We start from the raw sequence: 20,739 nt of genomic DNA on the forward strand, positions 1-20,739 counted from the left end.
TTGAATAGGATTGGGGAGAAGAGAAGTTTGTGGCACAACTTGACTAGAAGAAGGGATCGGTTGGTAGGACATGTCCTGAGGCATCAAGGGATCACCAATTTAGTATTGGAGGGCAGCGTGGAGGGTAAAAATCGTAGAGGGAGACCAAGAGATGAATACACTAAGCAGATTCAGAAGGATGTAGGTTGCAGTAGGTACTGGGAGATGAAGAAGCTTGCACAGGATAGAGTAGCATGGAGAGCTGCATCAAACCAGTCTCAGGACTGAAGACCACAACAACAACAACAACAACAGAGTATCACACGTCATGACTCTTACGTTCCCATTTGGAAGTTCTAACTCTCGAATTTTGTTGTAAGATGGTTCGCACGCGTTTATTTAGTGTTTTCATTTCTTTGAGAGGTCTCACTATTCACCACATTTACTTGTGACGGTAATATATTCTTACCACGTGACCGATGTTCTGGAACCAGTGTATAGTACAACTGCCGAGACTGCAGAAGGAGAACAGACTCGTCAATGGCCAGACGGAAAGTTATTAACTTTGTAAAAAAAAAAAAAATAAATAAATAAATAAAAAGCGCGAGGGAGATTTGAACACAGATATCGGCTTCCGCAGTCAAACACCGTGGCCACACCATCACGACGCCGTCGTTACTTACCTGCAGTGATTTTTGAAGCGTTTCACAGATTTTATGGTTCAAACCCGCGTCCAACCATCCTGATCGAGGTTTCCTTTGATTTCCCTAAATCGCTCCGATTAAATGCCGGGATGGTTCCTTCCCCAGCCTTCCCTAATCTGACGGGACTGATGACATCGCTATTTGGTCCCCTCCCCCGAATCAACCAGCCGATCAACCGACCGTAGGTTTTAGTTGTCTGATTTTCTCGGCCGGCCGGAGTGGCCGACCGGTTCTAGGCGCTACAGTGTGGAACCTGCCTCGGGCATGGATGTGTGTGATGTCCTTAGGTTAGTTAGGTTTAAGTGGTTCTAAGTTGTAGGGGACTGGTGAAACAAGAAGTTAAGTCCCATAGTGCTCACAAGGTAACATCCCCATCGCACCCCCCTCAGATTTAGTTATAAGTTGGCACAGTGGATAGGCCTTGAAAAACTGAACACAGATCAATCGAGAAAACAGGAAGAAGTTGTGTGGAACTATGAAAAAATAAGCAAAATATACAAACTGAGCAGTCCGTGTGTAAGATATGCAACATCTAGGACGGCGTGAGTTCACAAGAGCCTTGGTCCCGTGGTTAGCGTAAGCAGTTGTGGAACGAGAGGTATTGAGTTCAAATCTTCCCTCGACCGAAAATTTTAACTTTTTATTTTCAGTTTATGTGAAAAACTCTTATGTTTTCAACACTTTTTTTGGAGTGATTATTACATCCACAAGAAAACCTAAATCGGGCAAGGTAGAAGAATCTTTTCACCCATTCGCCAAGTGTACTAGTTAGGTGGGTCGACAACATATTCCTGTCATGTGACGCACATGCTGTCACCAGTGTCGTATACAAAATATCAGACGTGTTTTCCTGTGGAGGAATCGGGTGACCTATGACCTTGCGATCAAATGTTTTCGGTTCCCATTGGAGAGGCCCGTCCTTTCGTCAACTAATCACACGGTTTTGCGGTGCGGTCGCAAAACACAGACACTAAACTTATTACAGTGAACAGAGACGTCAATGAACGAACGGACAGATCACAACTTTGCGAAAATAAAGAAAGCAAAATTTTCAGTCGAGGGCAGATTTGAACCAAGGACCTCTCGTTCCACAGCTGTTCACGCTAACCACGGGACCACGGCGCTCCTCGCCTCACATTGCCCTTAATGTTGCCTATCTTACGCATGGACGACCCAGTTTGTATATTTTGCTTATTTTTTCATAGTTCCACACAACTTCTTCCTGTTTTCTCGATTGATCTGTGTTCAGTTTTTCAAGGCCTATCCACTGTGCCAACTTATAACTAAATCTGAGGGGGGTGCGATGGGAATGTTCCCTTGTCAGAGCCATTTGAACCATTTTGGCTTTGTGGAAGCAGCTGGCTGGTGAGACCGCCGACTGCCCGCTGACGCGCCACGTGTTGTGCCGCAGGTGCTGACGGGGGCGGCGACCTGCTTTTACGCCTTCATCGGCTTCGACATCATCGCGACGACCGGCGAGGAGGCGACCAACCCGCGCCGCTCCATCCCGCTGGCCATCGTCGCGTCGCTCATCGTCATCCTGATCGCCTACGTCACCTCCTCCATGATGCTGACGCTCATCGGTGAGTCGCGCCTTCCCTGGACAGCCGCTCCCTCCAATTGCTGCGCTCCGTGCGTCACTCGCTGCGACACCCCGTGCTCGAACGGCTCCATCTCCGACTCAGAACACGAGATTTCGAAGCTGTTCAAACTGTAATAACTAACAATACCCACTCTCACATTTCCCTCCAGACTACAGTCATTCTTCGAGCACATCCGTACAGTGTGTTAACTGTAAGACGGCAGAGTTGTGAGGGGAGTGCGGGGAGAGGAGGATGCAAGCGTTGGCTGGCGTTGTGGGAGGGGGGGGGGGAGACGTTGGGGGGGGACAAAGCACACCTACCAGTTGCAGTGCTGCCACTACAAATTACACTTAATGCATACACGAAAGTAGACGAAAGGCTTGGAAGTAAAACTCGCTTTAAATGTTGTTCGTAAACGAAACTGAAATCGTCATGTACATTAAAATCTATATATACACTACTGGACATTAAAATTGCTACACCACGAAGATGACGTGCCACAGACGCGAAATTTGACCGACAGGAAGAACATGCTGTGACATGTAAATGATTATCTTTTCAGAGCATTCACACAAGGTTGGCGCCGATGGCGACACCTAAAGCGTGCTGACATGGGGAAAGTTTCCAACCGATTTCTCATACACAAACAGCAGTTGACCGGCGTTGCCCGGTGAAACGTTGTTGTGATGCCTCGTGTAAGGAGGCGAAATGCGTACCATCACGTTTCCGACTTTGATAAAGGTCGGATTGTAGCCTATCGCGATTGCGGTTTTCGTATCGCGACATTGCTGCTCGCGTTGGTCGACATCCAATGAGTGTTAGCAGAATATGGAATCGGTGGGTTCAGGAGGGTAATACGGAACGCCGTGCTGGATCCCAACGGCCTCGTATCACTAGCAGTCGAGATGACAGCCATCTTATCCGCATGGCTGTAACGGATCGTGCAGCCACGTCTCGATCCCTGAGTCAACAGATGGGGACGTTTGCAAGACAACAACCATCTGCACGAACAGTTCGACGACGTTTGCAGCAGCATAGAGTATCAGCTCGGAGACCGTGGCTGCGGTTACTCTTGACGCTGCATCACAGACAGGAGCGCCTGCGATAGTGTACTCAACGACGAACCCGGTTGCACGAATGGCAAAACGTCATTTTTTTTCGGATGAATCCAGGTTCTGTTTACAGCATCATAATCGTCGCATCCGTGTTTGGCGACATCGCGGTGAACGCACATTGGAAGTGTGTATTCTGTATCCAGAAAGGCCCGTACAGGACCTGCAACGTGCGGTCGTGCATTATCCTGCTGAAATGTAGGGTTTCGCAGGGATCGAATGAGGGGTAGAGCCACGGGTCGTAACACATCTGAAATGTAACGCCCACTGTTCAAAGTATCGTCAATGCGAACAAGAGGTGACGGAGACGTGTGACCAATGGCACCCCATACCATCACACCAACTGCACCCGCTTCTCCTGTGACGGGCCTGTTACGGACCCGTTTGCGTGCTACGACCATACCTGTTGCATACAGTTGGCGGTAGATGTTTTGCAATGTGCGGCACGTTGGATGCTCTCTGTCCAGGTACCGTTCTGCATACACCCTGCAGGCTTCAGCTGCATTTCGTCGACACTGGCCATAGATGAGTATCATCTCCGCCTTTTCAGAGTTCGAATACACCGTGGTCACATTTCCTACAACACTACACTATCACAGACGTCTGGTAACACGGTGTACTACAGTTGGTCTGCGTGCGGAGACGAATGCAGAATAACAATAGCAGCAAGCGCTACATGCGGACACTGCGACAGCTAGACCAAACCACAACAGTGCACTACAGCCACACTCGTAAACACGGTCGTCATCGTAAACATGTCCCTGCAGATGCTGCTCGCCGACCGTGGCCCGTGTTTGTTAGAACACGCAACTGAACGTCGGAGGTTTCAAGCGTCAACTTTAGGTTACAATATCTCCGGATGTAATTAACATTTTACAGTGCAACAAACGGCACTGATTACGTATTTGTTTATATGTTCAGATGTGCTAACAAAACTAACGGGGTTCCATTTAAAAAAACGTAGGTTTGTGTTAAAAAACATACTTCCGTGCATTTTTTTATGGTTTGTATTAACCAATTACACTAGCCCCTCTCCTCACGTTCGGTCTGTGGAATCGATTCGTCAGTATTTGATGTGGTTTACGAAATATATCCAGCGGTAATGTTAGGTGACTCACCCTGTATTTTAGAGGAAACACTCTCCTAGTAAATTTGTTTGCCTTTGATTTATCGTGATCTGTTACTGATTTTTAGTGAAGTTAGTTTTTAGCAGCTGGGGAGGATGAAATTAAGTCGGAACTCATCAAATACGGTGGAATGTCAGGTCTTAAATGGCTACACAGGATAATTGAAATGGCGTGGGAGTCGGGACAGGTTCCATCAGACTGGACGAAAGCAGTAATCACACCAATCTTTAAACATGGAAACAGAAAAGATTGTAACAACTACAGAGGTATCTCTTTAATCAGCGTTGTGGGTAAAATCTTCTCAGGTATTGTTGAAAGGAAAGTGCGAGTATTAGTTGAGGACCAATTGGATGAAAATCAGTGTAGGTTTAGGCCTCTTAGAGGTTGTCAGGACCAGATCTTTAGCTTACGGCAAGTAATGGAGAAGTGTTATGAGTGGAACACGGAATTGTATCTATGCTTTATAGATCTAGAAAAGGCATATGGCCGGGTTCCTAGGAGGAATTTATTGTCTGTTCTACGAGATTATGGAATAGGAGGCAAACTTTTGCAAGCAATTAAAGATCTTTACATGGATAGGCAGCAGTTAGAGTTGACGGTAAAATGAGTTCATGGTTCAGAGTAGTTTCAGGGGTAAGACAAGGCTGCAACCTGTCTCCACTGTTGTTCATATTATTTATGGATCATATGTTGAAAACAATAGACTGGCTGGGTGAGATTAAGATATGTGAACACAAAATAAGCAGTCTCGCGTATGCGGATGACTTAGTTGTGATGGCAGATTCGATTGCAAGTTTGCAAAGTAATATTTAAGAGCTAGATCAGAAATGTAAGGACTATGGTATGAAGATTAGCATCTCCAAAACGAAAGTAATGTCAGTGGGAAAGAAATATAAACGGATTGAGTGCCAAATAGGAGGAACAAAGTTAGAACAGGTGGACGGTTTCAAGTACTTAGGATGCATATTCTCACAGGATGGCAACATAGTGAAAGAACTGGAAGCGAGGTGTAGCAAAGCTAATGCAGTGAGCGCTCAGCTACGATCTACTCTCTTCTGCAAGAAGGAAGTCAGTACCGAGACTAAGTTATCTGTGCACCGTTCAATCTTTCGACCAACTTGGTTGTATGGGAGCGAAAGCTGGGTGGATTCAGGTTACCTTATCAACAAGCTTGGGGTTACGGATATGAAAGTAGCTAGGATGATTGCAGGTACTAGTAGTTGGGAACAATGGCAGGAGGGTGTCCACAATGAGGAAATCAAAGAAAAACTGGGAATGAACTCTATAGAGGTAGCAGTCAGGGCGAACAGGCTTAGATGGTGGGGTCATGTTACACGCATGGGAGAAGCAAGGTTACCCAAGAGACTCATGGGTTCAGCAGTAGAGGGTAGGAGGAGTCGGGGCAGACCAAGGAGAAGGTACCTGGATTCGGTTAAGAATTATTTTGAAGTAATAGGCTTAACATCAGAAGAGGCACCAATGTTAGCACTGAATAGGGGATCATGGAGGAATTTTATAAGGGGGACTATGCTCCAGACTGAACGCTGAAAGGCATAATCAGTCTTAAATGATGATGATGATGATGATGTTAGTTTTTACGTTTAGCTTTCAAAAAAAAAATACAAAAGAGATATAATAAGCAAAATAATGAATTTCGTAGCTTGCCAATTACGTATTATATCTGGTTTTATCGAGCGCTAGGCTCCCTACAAACTACTGTAAATGCAATAGCGTAATATTAATCAGCTCCAGTTTACTGGTCTGAAATTAATACTACTACAGAAAATAGACAAGTTTTAATAAAATTATTTCATTGGATTCCTTCAATTAATCTCACTGAATATTTTTACGTAATTTCTTCCGCTGCGGCTATCAGACATTGTGCTGTGAAAAAATATTTTTAAATGTACCGCGTAATGGCGGCTAATTGTTAACAGTCAGAGATCACTGTTATGCGCTCCGCAGCAGCTGGAAACATGCTAAATAATTTTCATCAAATATTCTTTTCATAAGATAAATGTGGCTTAGGTTCTTGAAATAACACACGGTGATCACCTTATACTAATATATTCTTACTAGGACACAGTTTAGACCATTAAATATTTGCAATTGCGTTACGACAGAAACAAATGCTAGCGCAGCACAATAGCTTGCGTACCTTATTCCAGCTAACACCAGAACGAACAGAACAAAACAGACTAGACAGAAGAATGAGCACTGAATTGTGTTTTTATATTCTCACAAAGATAATAATACTTCTTTTAATTACTTACACATTATAATCTCATATAATAAAAATAATGTCTTTTCTGCATCTATCGATCTATATTGTATATTTTTGCAGTTAGTGTTATTACCCTTCACAGATAAATCGATTTTTGCAGTTCATTTTCAGTCACATACAGTCATTTTTATTCACGTTTCCCCTCGAAAATGGGGAATATTGCAAAAGGGACACTTCATACTCCAGTATTGTGAAGCTGTCAAATATACTGGTCAACCATCTCAGCCTCCAATATTCTGAGCGGTCCCTCCAGTTTTACCCAAATCATGTCACTCCCTCTTCTAACCAATAGTACTGGGTGGTTACAATTGAACTTTGCCAAACTTGGCAGCATTAATGTCCAGAGCAGGTTACAGTACACTTGTTCGCCCACTGCTCGAATACTGCTCACCAGTGTGGGATCCGTACCAGATAGGGTTGATAGAAGAGATAGAGAAGACCCAACGGAGAGCAGCGCGCTTCGTTACAGGATCATTTAGTAATCGCGAAAGCGTTACGGAGATGATAGATAAACTCCAGTGGAAGACTCTGCAGGAGAGACGCTCAGTAGCTCGGTACGGGCTTTGTTGAAGTTTTGAGAACATACCTTCACCGAAGAGTCAAGCAGTATATTGCTCCCTCCTACGTATATCTCGCGAACAGACCATGAGGATAAAATCAGAGAGATTAGAGCCCACACAGAGGCATACCGACAATCTTTCTTCCCACGAACATTACGAGACTGGAACAGAAGGGAGAACCGATAGAGGTACTAAAAGTACCCTCCGCCACACACCATCAGGTGGCTTGCGGAGTATGGATGTAGATGTAGATGTAGATGGGGTGCATGATTTCCATGCGTTACAGCGCCACCGTCCAGTTCTATCAGTGGCGGCCGGATGCTGCAATCAGTCATCCCGATTCACAGTCTCACACACCCGACCAGTTGCAGTGCACATGTTGACGTGTCAAAATCAGCTTGGACAAAAGGAGCAGCGCATTATTGGTGAAGCTCTCTTATCAGAATAACAGTGATGTTGCAGCTGCACATCGAGAATATCGCCGCCTGAAAGGATTACGGAAGGGTCGTCTTTCTCCACCTGCTGTGTGGAGCGTGATGATGAAGTCTGAATCAACTGGAGAACTGGGCGTCGCTCCGGGAAGAGGCCGACGAGCTGTTGCATCACAGGTGGTTGATGGAATGGCTGTCGCTACGGCAGACAACGCTACGCCTAATTGCCGATCGTCGGGCAGTGCGCGGGCAGTGTCACGACAGTTGAACATCCCGTCATCCACTGTACGAAAGGCGCATCGAACCATTCTAAAATGGTATCTGTACAAGACTCATACTAAATGCCTTTTTCAAAAGCTGTTTCACAGAGGCAGACTGCACTGTAGTTCCTTCTCTACATTGTCGCACAGATCACAAAATGGTAGATATCGAAATAGACGACAGAGGGATAGAGAAACAAAATCGCTCAAAAGAGGAAAGGCCGCTGGACCTGATGGGATACCAGTTCGATTTTACACAGAGTACACGAAGGAACTTGCCCCCCTTCTTGCAGCGGTGTACCGTAGGTCTGTAGAAGAGCGTAGCGTTCCAAAGGCTTGGAAAAGGGCACAGGTCATACCCGTTCTCAAGAAGGGACGTCGAACAGATGTGCAGAACTATAGACCTATATCTCTAACGTCGATCAGTTGTAGAATATTGGAACACGTATTATGTTCGAGGATAATGACTTTTCTGGAGACTAGAAATCTACTCTGTAGCAGACATTATCGGTTTCGAAAAAGACGATCGTGTGAAACCCAGCTCGTGCTATTCGTCCACGTGACTCAGGGGGCCATAGACACGGGTTCAGAGGTAGATGCCGTGTTTCTTGACTTCCGCAACGTGTTTGATACAATCCCCCGCAGTCGTTTAATGAACAAATTAAGAGAGTATGGACTATCAGACCAATTGTGTGATTGGATTGAAGAGTTCCAAGATAACAGAACGCAGCATGTCATTCTCAATGGAGAGAAGTCTTCCGAAGTAAGAGTGATTTCAGGTGTGCCGCAGGGGAGTGTCATAGGACCGTTGCTATTCACAATATACATAAATGACCTGGTGGATAACATCGGAAGTTCACAGGCTTTTTGCGGATGATGCTGTAGTAAGTCGAGAGGTTCTAACAATGGAAAATTTATTGAAATGCAGGAGGATCTGCAACGCATTGACGCATGGTGCAGGGAATGGCAATTGAATCTTAATGTAGACAAGTGTAATGTGCTGCGAATACATAGAAAGAAAGATCCTTTATCATTTAGCTACAATATAGGACGGCAGCAACTGGTAGCAGTTAATTCCATAAATTATGTGGGAGTTGGCATTAGGAGTGATTTAAAATCGAATGACCATATAAAATTAATCGGCGTTAAAGCAGATGCCAGACTGAGGTTCATTGGAAGAATCCTAAGGAAATGCAGTCCGAAAACAAAGGAAGTAGGTTACAGTACACTTGTTCGCCCACTGCTCGAATACTGCTCAGCAGTGTGGGATCCGTACCAGATAGGGTTGATAGAAGAGGTAGAGAAGATCCAACGGAGAGCAGCGCGCTTCGTTACAGGATCATTTAGTAATCGCGAAAGCGTTACGGAGATGATGGATAAACTCCAGTGGAAGACTCTGCAGGAGAGACGCTCAGTAGCTCGGTACGGGCTTTTGTTGAAATTTCGAGAACATACCTTCACCGAGGAGTCAAGCAGTGTATTGCTCCCTGCTACGTATATGTCGCGAAGAGACCATGAGGATAAAATCAGAGACATTAGAGTCTACGCAGAGGCATACCGACAATCTTTCTTTCCACGAACAATACGAGACTGGAACAGAAGGGAGAACCGAGAGAGGTACTCAAAGTACCCTCCGCCACAGACCATCAGGTGGCTTGCGGAGTATGGATGTAGATATAGATGTAGATTGGGTGCATAATTTCCATGTGTTACAGCGCCACCGTCCTGTTCTAACAATGGCGACCGGATGCTTAAAAAGCAGATATCGTGATTCACATTCTCGGAAAGCAGACCACTCGCAGAACACATGTTGACGTGTCAGCATGAGCTTGGACAAAAGGTGCAGAGGATTACTGGTGAGACTCCGTTATCAAACCAACAGTAATTCTGTAGCAGCATTTCGAGAATATCGCCTGCTGAAAGGATTACAGAAGGGCCCTCTTTCTCCACTTGCTGTGCGGAGTATGATGGAGAAGTTCAAATCAAATGGAGAACTGGAGACCCTCTGGGAACAAGTCGTCGAGCGGTTACACCACAGATGATTGATAAAATTGCTGTCGCTATGGCAGACAACGTTGCTCGCAATTCCCGATCGTCAGGCAGTGCGCGTGCTGTGTCACGACAGTTGAACATCCCGTTGTCCTTTGTACGAAAGGAGCTTCGAACCATTCTAAAATGGTATCTGTACAAGACCCATATCGTACAGCACCACACAGTGATGTATTGACTTCTTTCTCCACTTTCTTGCAAGGACTGGACCATCCTATGGACAGACGAAGCTCATTTTCTTTTGACAGGTGAGGTGAATACATAGAATAACTGAGTGTGGAAATCTTTATCTCCAGTCACCCTGCGTGACGTTCCTCTGCATGCTGAATGCGTCACCGTATGGTGTTCCTTCACGACTGCATTTTTCATTGGTCCATTATTTATTGAACAGGTTGGCGCTCGTGGACCAAAGACGCGCAGTGTGACAGGCCAGCTTTACTGCGATATGCTTCGTCAGCACGTCATACCCGCCCTAAAGGAGAGAGACGCATTGAACTCAACAGCTTTCATGCAATATGGTCCCCCCCACATACACACGAAATATCAGCCGATCGTTTCCAAATGCTTGGCCGGACGATCACCTGATCTCACTCCCTGTGATATCTGGTTGTTGGGCTACCTAAGCACAGGCTTTACATTCACACATGTGCTGATCTGAAGCGCAGCATATCAAGAGAGGTAGCAATCACACCTGTGGATATGCTTCGTTCTCCTGTGCAGAACGCAATCCTGCGCTTTCCGACTCTTGTGGATACTGATGGGCGCAATATTGAGCCACTTTTGTAGTAGTAATGGTACCGGTATGTAATGGTATGATGTACCGTAGGAGCACATTAGAAGTATTTCAATTGAACTGATTTCTCCAGTATATCTGTTTCCCATGTACTTGACATTAAAGCTACCAAGTTTGGTTCTCGTATGGTAATTACACTACTGGCCATTAAAATTGCTACACCACGAAGTTGACGTGCTACAGACGCGAAATTTAACGGACAGAAAGATGATGCTGTGATATGCAAATGATTAGCTTTTCAGACCGTTCACACAAGGTTGGCGCCTGTGGCGACACCTACAACGTGCTGACATGAAGAAAGATTCCAACCGATTTCTCATACAAAAAACTGCAGTTGACCGGCGTTGCCTGGTGAAACGTTGTTGTGATGCCTCGTGTAAGGAGGAGGAATGCGTACCATCACGTTTCGACTTTGATAAAGGTCGGATTGTAGCCTATCGCGATTGCGGTTTATCGTATCGCGACATTGCTGCTCGCATTGGTCGAGATCCAGTGACTGTTAGCAGAATATGGAATCGGTGGGTTGAGGAGGGTAATACGGAACGCCGTGCTGGATCCCAACGGCCTCGTGTCACTAGCAGTTGAGATGACAGGCATCTTATCCGCACGGCTGTAACGTATCGTGCAGCCACATCTCAATCCCTGAGTCAACAGATGCAGACGTTTGCAACCATCTGCACGAACAACCATCTGCACGAACAGTTCGACGACGTTTGCAGCAGCACGGACTATCAGCTCGGAGACCGTGGCTGCGGTTACCCTTCATGCTGTATCACAGACGGGAGATCCTGCGATGGTGTACGAACCTGGGTGCACGAATGGCAAAACGTCATCCTGGTTCTGTTTACAGCATCACGAGTGGTCGCATCCGTGTTTGGCGACATCGCGGTGAACGCACATTGGAAACGTGTATTCGTCATCGCCATACTGGCGTACCATCTGGCGTGATAGTATGGGGTGCCATTCGTTACACGTCTCGGTCAGCTATTGTTCGCATTGACGGCACATTCAACAGTGGACGTTACATTTCAGATGTGTTACGAACCGTGGCTCTACCCTTGGGCATTCGATCCCTGCGAAATCCTACATTTCAGCAGGATATTGCACGACCGCATGTTGCACGTCCTGTACAGACCTTTCTGGATACAGAAAATGTTCGACTGCTGCCCTGGCCAGCACATTCTCTAGATCTCTCACCAACTGAAAACGTCTGGTCAATGGTGGCCGAGCAACTGGCTCGTCACAGTACGCCAGTCACTACTCTCGATGAACTGTGGTATCGTGTTGAAGCTGTTTGGGCAGCTGTACCTGTACACGCCATACAAGCTCTGTTTGACTCAATGCCCAGGCGTACCGAGGCCGTTATTACGGCCAGAGGTGGTTGTTCTGGGTACTGATTTCTCAAGATCTATGCACCCAAATTGCGTGAAAATCTAATCACATATCAGTTCTAGTGTAATATACACTCCAGGAAATTGAAATAAGAACACCGTGAATTCATTGTCCCAGGAAGGGGAAACTTTATTGACACATTCCTGGGGTCAGATACATCACATGATCACACTGACAGAACCACAGGCACATAGACACAGGCAACAGAGCATGCACAATGTCGGCACTCGTACAGTGTATATCCACCTTTCGCAGCAATGCAGGCTGCTATTCTCCCATGGAGACGATCGTAGAGATGCTGGATGTAGTCCTGTGGAACGGCTTGCCATGCCATTTCCACCTGGCGCCTGAGTTGGACCAGCGTTCGTGCTGGACGTGCAGACCGCGTGAGACGACGCTTCATCCAGTCCCAAACATGCTCAATGGGGGACAGATCCGGAGATCTTGCTGGCCAGGGTAGTTGACTTACACCTTCTAGAGCACGTTGGGTGGCACGGGATACATGCGGACGTGCATTGTCCTGTTGGAACAGCAAGTTCCCTTGCCGGTCTAGGAATGGTAGAACGATGGGTTCGATGACGGTTTGGATGTACCGTGCACTATTCAGTGTCCCCTCGACGATCACCAGTGGTGTACGGCCAGTGTAGGAGATCGCTCCCCACACCATGATGCCGGGTGTTGGCCCTGTGTGCCTCGGTCGTATGCAGTCCTGATTGTGGCGCTCACCTGCACGGCGCCAAACACGCATACGACCATCATTGGCACCGAGGCAGAAGCGACTCTCATCGCTGAAGACGACACGTCTCCATTCGTCCCTCCATTCACGCCTGTCGCGACACCACTGGAGGCGGGCTGCACGATGTTGGGGCGTGAGCGGAAGACGGCCTAACGGTGTGCGGGACCGTAGCCCAGCTTCATGGAGACGGTTGCGAATGGTCCTCGCCGATACCCCAGGAGCAACAGTGTCCCTAATTTGCTGGGAATTGGCGGTGCGGTCCCCTACGGCACTGCGTAGGATCCTACGGTCTCGGCGTGCATCCGTGCGTCGTTGCGGTCCGGTCCCAGGTCGACGGGCACGTGCACCTTCCGCCGACCACTGGCGACAACATCGATGTACTGTGGAGACCTCTCGCCCCACGTGTTGAGCAATTCGGCGGTACGTCCACCCGGCCTCCCGCATGCCCACTATACGCCCTCGCTCAAAGTCCGTCAGCTGCACATACGGTTCACGTCCACGCTGTCGCGGCATGCTACCAGTGTTAAAGACTGCGATGGAGCTCCGTATGCCACGGCAAACTGGCTGACACTGACGGCGGCGGTGCACAAATGCTGCGCAGCTAGCGCCATTCGACGGCCAACACCGCGGTTCCTGGTGTGTCCGCTGTGCCGTGCGTGTGATCATTGCTTGTACAGCCCTCTCGCAGTGTCCGGAGCAAGTATGGTGGGTCTGACACACCGGTGTCAATGTGTTCTTTTTTCCATTTCCAGGAGTGTATTTGTTCATTTCTTCTTGGTGTAGCAATTTAAATGGCCAGCAGTGTAGTTTCCGTGTTATAACGTGTTAAACAGGGAAAGTTTAATTATAACCATCCAGTACCTCTTTATCAATCCTGTAAAACCCAGGCAATAAATAGAGAAAAAAATCAGCTCAACTTCCTATCTGTGAGACGTGTACATGAGCGACAACAACCATATGATTCTCCAAAACTAGAACACTGAAGTACTTACTTACTACTGGAAAGGAAAGCAGTGTAATAGAATTACTAACTGGCTTAACACGTTTCTTAATGCCAAGGTTGTCATACATACCTTCGAGGTCTTCATCCATCTCACCACCATGTTGTATGTATCATTACACCTTTTAAATTTCCCAGTCCAACCGTGTTCTCCCTTATCATTTACTCCAGCTTACTAACCATGTCTGCCCACCCTCCCGCACCCATATCAATTACCATGTGAGAAATTTCACAAACTTCCACAAACATTTGGAAAGCCTTTACCAGGTATTCCCAACCTCCCCACCATCTCCTCCCATCCTCTGGAGCCCTGGCCTGCTGCCTCACCCTCTAGCTTATTCATACCCTCCAAGTCCTTCTGCACGCTAGTTTCACCAGCCTTCTCCACTGCCACAATTACATCATTCCATTTAAGATGGAGGATCCAACCCACCCATTTTCCAAATCAATCCTACTCACTTCCTACCACCTGCATCCAGTTTCTTGACCCTTCCCAATACTCATTCCTCGCATTTTGTTATAGCACTTCCTCCGCATTTCATCTTTGGGTGCCGGTCGTTGTGGCCGACCGGTTCTAGGTGCTTCAGTTTGGAACCGCACTGCTGCTACTGTCGCAGGTTCGAATCCTGCCTTGGGCACGGATGTGTGTGATGTCCTTAGGTTAGTTAGGTTTAAGTAGTTGTAAATTCGAGGGGACTGATGACCTCAGATGTTAAGTCCCATAGTGCTTAGAGTCATTTGAACCATGTTTGGGTGACCACTGATCTGACTGGTTTCATGTGGGCTGCGACCACTTCCTCTTCTATGCCAACCTCTTCATCTCAGACATGCACATGCACCCAATGTCCTCAGTGATTTGCTGGATCTGTTCCAATCTGTATCATCACCTACAGTTTTTACCCTCTAAATCTTCCTCTAGTATCATGTAAGTTGTTCCCTAATGTCTTTAACACACGCCCTATCATTCTGTCCCTTCTTCTTGTCAGGGTTGTCCACATATTTGCACCCTTGGCAATTATCCAGAGAACCTCATCTTGCTTATCTTATCAGTCAGCCTAATTTTCAGCATCCTTCTATAGCACCACATGTCAAATGCTTCGATCCTCCTCTGTTCTGGTTGCTCCAGAGTCTATGTTTCACTAACGTAGAATGTTGTGCTTCAGACATACATTCTCAGAAATGTCTTCCTCAAATTAACGCCAATGTTTGATACTGGTAGACTTCTGTTGGCAGGAATTCTCTCGTTTCGTGTAACAAACTGCTTTTCATGTCCTCGTTGCTTCGTCCGCCTTGCGTTATTTTGCTTCCTGGCCAACGAAATTCTACTCAGTCAGCCCACTCTTGGTGCTGATATCATCACTGATGTGCTTTCTGCTACGTTTCATGACTTGTGTCTTTCTTTGTATTATTCTCTGTTTATACTCTACGAGTATGGTGTTGTTAATTTCGAGCACTATGTCTTGTAATTCTTCCATACTTCCACTGATGGTAGGAATCACTGATCCTATAGTTGATATTTTTTCGTCCTGAACATAATCCCACTCCTGAAGCTATGTTTTATTTCCATCGGCCGCGGTGGTCTAGCGGTTCTAGGAGCGCAGTCCGTAACCGCGCGACTGCTACGGTCGCAGGTTCGAATCCTGCCTCGGGCATGGATGTGTGTGATGTCCTTAGGTTAGTTAGGTTTAAGTAGTTCTAAGTTCTAGAGGACTGATGACCACAGATGTTAAGTTTCATAGTGCTCAGAACCATTTGGACCATTGTTTCCATCATTGCTTCTTCGATGTACAGATTCAACGGTAGTTGAGAAAGGCTGATTCATCGTTTTACACCCTTTTTAATACGATGACTTCATCCGTGGTCATTATTTCTTATTTTTCTGTCTTTGCTTTTATTCCAAGAAAAATGGTTTGTAAGTGTAGTGGCATGAGTAGGACTAGAAACTAATTTCTTCATTAATGTTCATTGTAATTATGTCTGAGGGTCACCTGTCAAATGAATGATTCCACATCATTTCGATAAAAGACTCTTTGAAATGATTTATGGCACATGCAGCTAACAAAGGAACTGCATCTTTCCGTACAGTTCTTATTTTTCTGAGGGTCCTTCATGCACCCAATTGCCTCTCTAGCAAACGTTACTGAGCACATAAAGCGCCATCACATTTATAGTTTCAAATCCATACATATCCTTATCTCATCGACCTCCAAATAATTATTCTTGTCAACATATAACGGGTGTCAAATGAAAATGGTACAGACGGAAAAAAGTAAGTAAACTGTTTATTATATCGAAAGTAACTGCCAAATTGTTGAAAATACCTTAAAAGTTGCTCGATTACCTTAGAAATAATAAAGAGTTTAGTTACATTTTTTTCCATCTGTCTCGTTTTCAATTCACTGCTCCTTAAAGGGTGTTTCACGATTCATGGCCGGCCGGTGTGGCCGTGCGGTTAAAAGCGCTTCAGTCTGGAACCGCGTGACCGCTACGGTCGCAGGTTCGAATCCTGCCTCGGGCATGGATGTGTGTGATGTCCTTAGGTTAGTTAGGTTTAATTAGTTCTAAGTTCTAGGCGACTAATGACCTCAGAAGTTAAGTCGCATAGTGCTCAGAGCCATTTTGAACGATTCATGTTACATACTTCTAGAGATTGTAGAGGGGGCTTAGTGTATCAAGTTTTACATAGAAAGCCATGTCCGGAAACGTCACCCAACTATGCTACAGAGCGTGAAAATTATAGGCGACGGCCAGTGTAAATGTATGTAGACACAAATGATTTCGTGATGATGGTACAACCAGTCTAGGCTCATGGAGAAGGATAAATGTATCAGTTTGAGGTAAGGGTCCCTGTATCGGAAACGAACGAGTCGGAACTTACAAGCGAAAACCGTTCCGATACGTCTGAAAGTGGAATACGTGTGTTGGCACTGTTATTGCTGAAATTGTAGGGTAGGCAACTTTCAGAGAGGGTGGTACAGACCACAACAAGAACAACTGTCGAGTAAACACAGGATCTAAGATGCCTACTTTAAGAGCTGTGAGCATTTGTTCAATAGGGGAGATGGGTTTCACAGTAGCGATGACGAACAAGCGCTCGCATCTCCTCAGGTATGCATTTTAGAGCCCATATTTTGTTCTTTTTCTCCATATTATCATCATCTCTGAAAGTTGCCTAGCCACAACCTTAGCAACAACAGTACAGGTATATGTATTCCACTGTCAGAGGTATCAAAGCGGTTTTCGATTATAACTCTCAACAAGTTCGTTTGCGTTACAGGGACCCTGGCCTCAAACTGATGCATTTATCCTTCTCCATCAGCACGAAAAGTTTGTAACATCATCATGGAATCAGCCTATATATACATACATTTACAGGCAACGGCGCCTATAACATTGATGCTCTGTAGCGCCGTTGGGTGACGTTTCGGAACATGGTTTCATATGTTAAATTTGATCTACTAACAAGGGAACCTCCCCATCGCACCCCCCTCAGATTTAGTTATACGTTGGCACAGTGGATAGGCCTTGAAAAACGGAACGCAGATCAATAGAGAAAACAGGAAGAAGTTGTGTGGAACTATGAAAAAATAAGCAAAATATACAAACTGAGTAGTCCATGCGTAAGATAGGCAACATCAAGGATAATGTGAGCTGAAGAGCGCCGTGGTCCCGTGGTTAGCGTGAGCAGCTGCGGAACGATAGGTCCTTGGTTCAAGTGTTCCCTCGCGTGAAAAGTTTACTTTCTTTATTTTCGCAGTGTTATGATCTGTCCGTTCGTTCATTGACGTCTCTGTTCACTGTAATAAGTTTAGTGTCTGTGTTTTGCGACCGCACCGCAAAACCGTGCGATTAGTAGACGAAAGGACGTGCCTCTCCAATGGGAACCGAAAACATTTGATCGCAAGGTCATAGGTCAACCGATTCCTGCACAGGAGAACACGTCTGATATATTCTATACGACACTGGTGACGGCATGTGCGTCACATGACAGGAATATGTTGTCGACTCACCTAGCTTGTACACTCGGCGAATGGGTAAAAAGATTCTTCTACCTTGCCCAATTTAGGTTTCCGTGCGCTGTAGTCGACTGACGTCGTGTGTTTCGATGTTTGTTTACGTGTAGCGTCCCCATACTACGGCGCACCTCGCATCGGACGGACGAACGGATGGATAATAAATGCCTGAAAAAAAAATTAAACTTTTCACTCGAGGGAAGACTTGAACCAAGGACCTCTCGTTCCGCAGCTGCTCACGCTAACCACGGGACGACGGCGCTCCTGAACTCACACTGTCCTTGATGTTGCCTATGTTTTGCATGGACTACTCAGTTTGTATATTTTGCTTAGTCTTTTCATAGCTCCACACTTCTTCCTCCTTTCTCGATTGATCTGTGTTCAGTTTTTCAAGGCCAATCCACTGTGCCAACTTATAACTAAATCTGAGGGGGGTGCGATGGGGAGGTTGCCTTGTAAATCCTCTCTACAAGCTCCAGAAGTGTGTAACATGAATTGTGAAACAGACGGTGTGATCAAAATACAGAGTGTATCAAAAAGAATCATCCGATTTGGCATGTCCACATTTCTGAAACTAAGAACATATACAACGAATTTTGTTTTTTGATGAACGGGGAACTGAAAAATCTTTTTCTCATACCTTTTGATAGGTGTTCAATATGCCCCCCTTTAGATGCACCGGATACGTCAATGCGGTATTCAAGTTGTTCCCACACTGCAGCGAGCACGTCTTGCGTTACAGCTTCCACAGCTGTTGTTATGCGATGTCTCAGTGCATTCATTGTTGTTGATAACAAAGGCACGTGAACAGTCTTTTATAAACCGCCACAAGAAGTAATTACATACAGTCAGGTCCGGTGACCTTGGAGGGCAGTAACGTAAGGCTGAATCATTTGGTCCAGTGCGTCCGATCCGTCGTTCAGTAATCCTCTGATTTAAAAATCCCCCCCCCCCCTCCATTCTAGATGCCAGTATGGCGGTGCCCCATCCTGTTAGTAAATGAAGTCGTTCGTCTCCAACTGAGGGAAAAGAAAGTTCTCAAGCATATCGAGACATGTGCTTGCTGTAACTAACAATGTTCCCAGCAAAGAAAAATGGATCGTACAACTATTCGCGTGAAACTTCACAAAACACATTAGATTTTGGAGTGTCCCTCCCATGTCGTACAACTTAATGTGCTTATTGCGTACCCCATATTCTCACATTATGACGGTTCACTTTTCCATTTAAATGGAATGCTGCCTTGTCATTAAGCATTAAGCGTGGAAGAAAACTTTCATCCTCCACCTTGCCAAGGACGAAATTACAGAACTCCACGCGCTGTTGTTCGTCATCTTCACAAAGAGCTTGCAGCAGCTGAATTTTGTACAGTTTCGTTTATAAACGTTGACGCAACACACACCAGACGGACATGGGGAGGTATGTTGAGCTGTCGAGCTGCACGGCGAACGCACTTCTGGGGAATCCCCGTGAAACTATGGCGGATGCGTTCTACGTTTGTGTCAGACACTCGGGGAGGCCCGGCGATCTGCCTTTAAACAACCTGTTTCTGGGAACTGTTCCATGCCATCCTCTAATACTCTGTGCTGTAGGAGGACCGACACCGTACCTAATACGAAAGTCACGCTGAACAGTAGAACACAAAGCGCTTTCTGTTCTCCTGACACCATTTTTAGTAGAACTGAAGTGTGCATACACTGCTGCTACCTACCGGAGTAACTCGAGAGTTCGCTGTTTCCGACAGTGAGTTGTTCAAGAACACATCTAAAATAACATTATACACTCTTGCTCATAAATTAAGAATAATTGCAAAATGTGGTGCCACACAACGTTGCACTACACAAAACTGGCGCAAATAGCATAGGCACATAGGGAACACACACGACACAGATCTGTAAGCCCACGGTATTGGTGATAATTTGAGAAAACCGTCTCAAAACACGTGTGCTACAAAACGCCACTGTTTCCTGCGCATGTACCCCCACGTCAGTATGGGATATGACCACCATGCACACGTACACAGGGTTGCCATACTCTGGATGAGGTGGTCGAGCAGCTGCTAAGGTATAGCCTCCCATTCTTGCACCAGTGCCTGTCGGAGTTCCCGAAGTGTCGTAGGGGTTTGAAGACGTGCAGCGATACGTCGACCGAGAGCATCCCAGACTTGGTCGATGGGGTTTAGGTCTGGAGAACAGGCAGGCCACTCCATTCGCCTGATACCTTCTGTTTCACGGTACTCCTCCACGATGGCAGCTCGGTGGGACCGTGCGTTATCATCCATCAGGAGGAAGGTGGGACCCACTGCACCCCTGAAAAGTCAGACATACTGGTGCAAAATGACGTCCCGATACACCTGCCCTGTTACAGTTCCTCTGCCAAAGACGTGCAGGGGTGTACGTGCACCAATCATAATCCCACCCAACACCATCAAACCACGACCTCCATACAGGTCCCTTTCAAGGACATTAAGAGGTTGGTATCTGGTTGCTGGTTCACGCCAGATGAAAACCCGGCGAGATTCTCTGTTCAGACTATATTCGTACGTGAACCTGGGACCACTGTACCAATGACCATGTACTGTGTTCTTGACACCAGGCTTTACGGGCTCTCCTGTGACCAGGGGTCAGTGGAACGCACCTTGCAGGTCTTCGGGCAATGAAACCATGTCTGTTCAGTGGTCTGTAGGCTGTGTGTCTGGAGACAACTGTTCCAGTGG

General features: G+C 46.3%; 1 protein-coding gene across 1 annotated transcript in view; it reads left to right on the top strand.

The window, feature by feature from the left end:
* The window catches only part of LOC126213052 (probable cationic amino acid transporter), a 717,466-nt gene that overhangs the window by 558,766 nt on the left and 137,961 nt on the right, over positions 1-20,739 (top strand). Inside the window, exon 6 of the mRNA XM_049940623.1 lies at positions 2,095-2,266. Within this exon, the coding sequence (XP_049796580.1) occupies positions 2,095-2,266 (172 nt within the window). The remainder of the gene's footprint in view (positions 1-2,094; positions 2,267-20,739) is intronic.

The sequence above is a fragment of the Schistocerca nitens genome, chromosome 11, assembly GCF_023898315.1.
Source record: "Schistocerca nitens isolate TAMUIC-IGC-003100 chromosome 11, iqSchNite1.1, whole genome shotgun sequence".
Lineage (NCBI taxonomy): Eukaryota > Metazoa > Arthropoda > Insecta > Orthoptera > Acrididae > Schistocerca > Schistocerca nitens.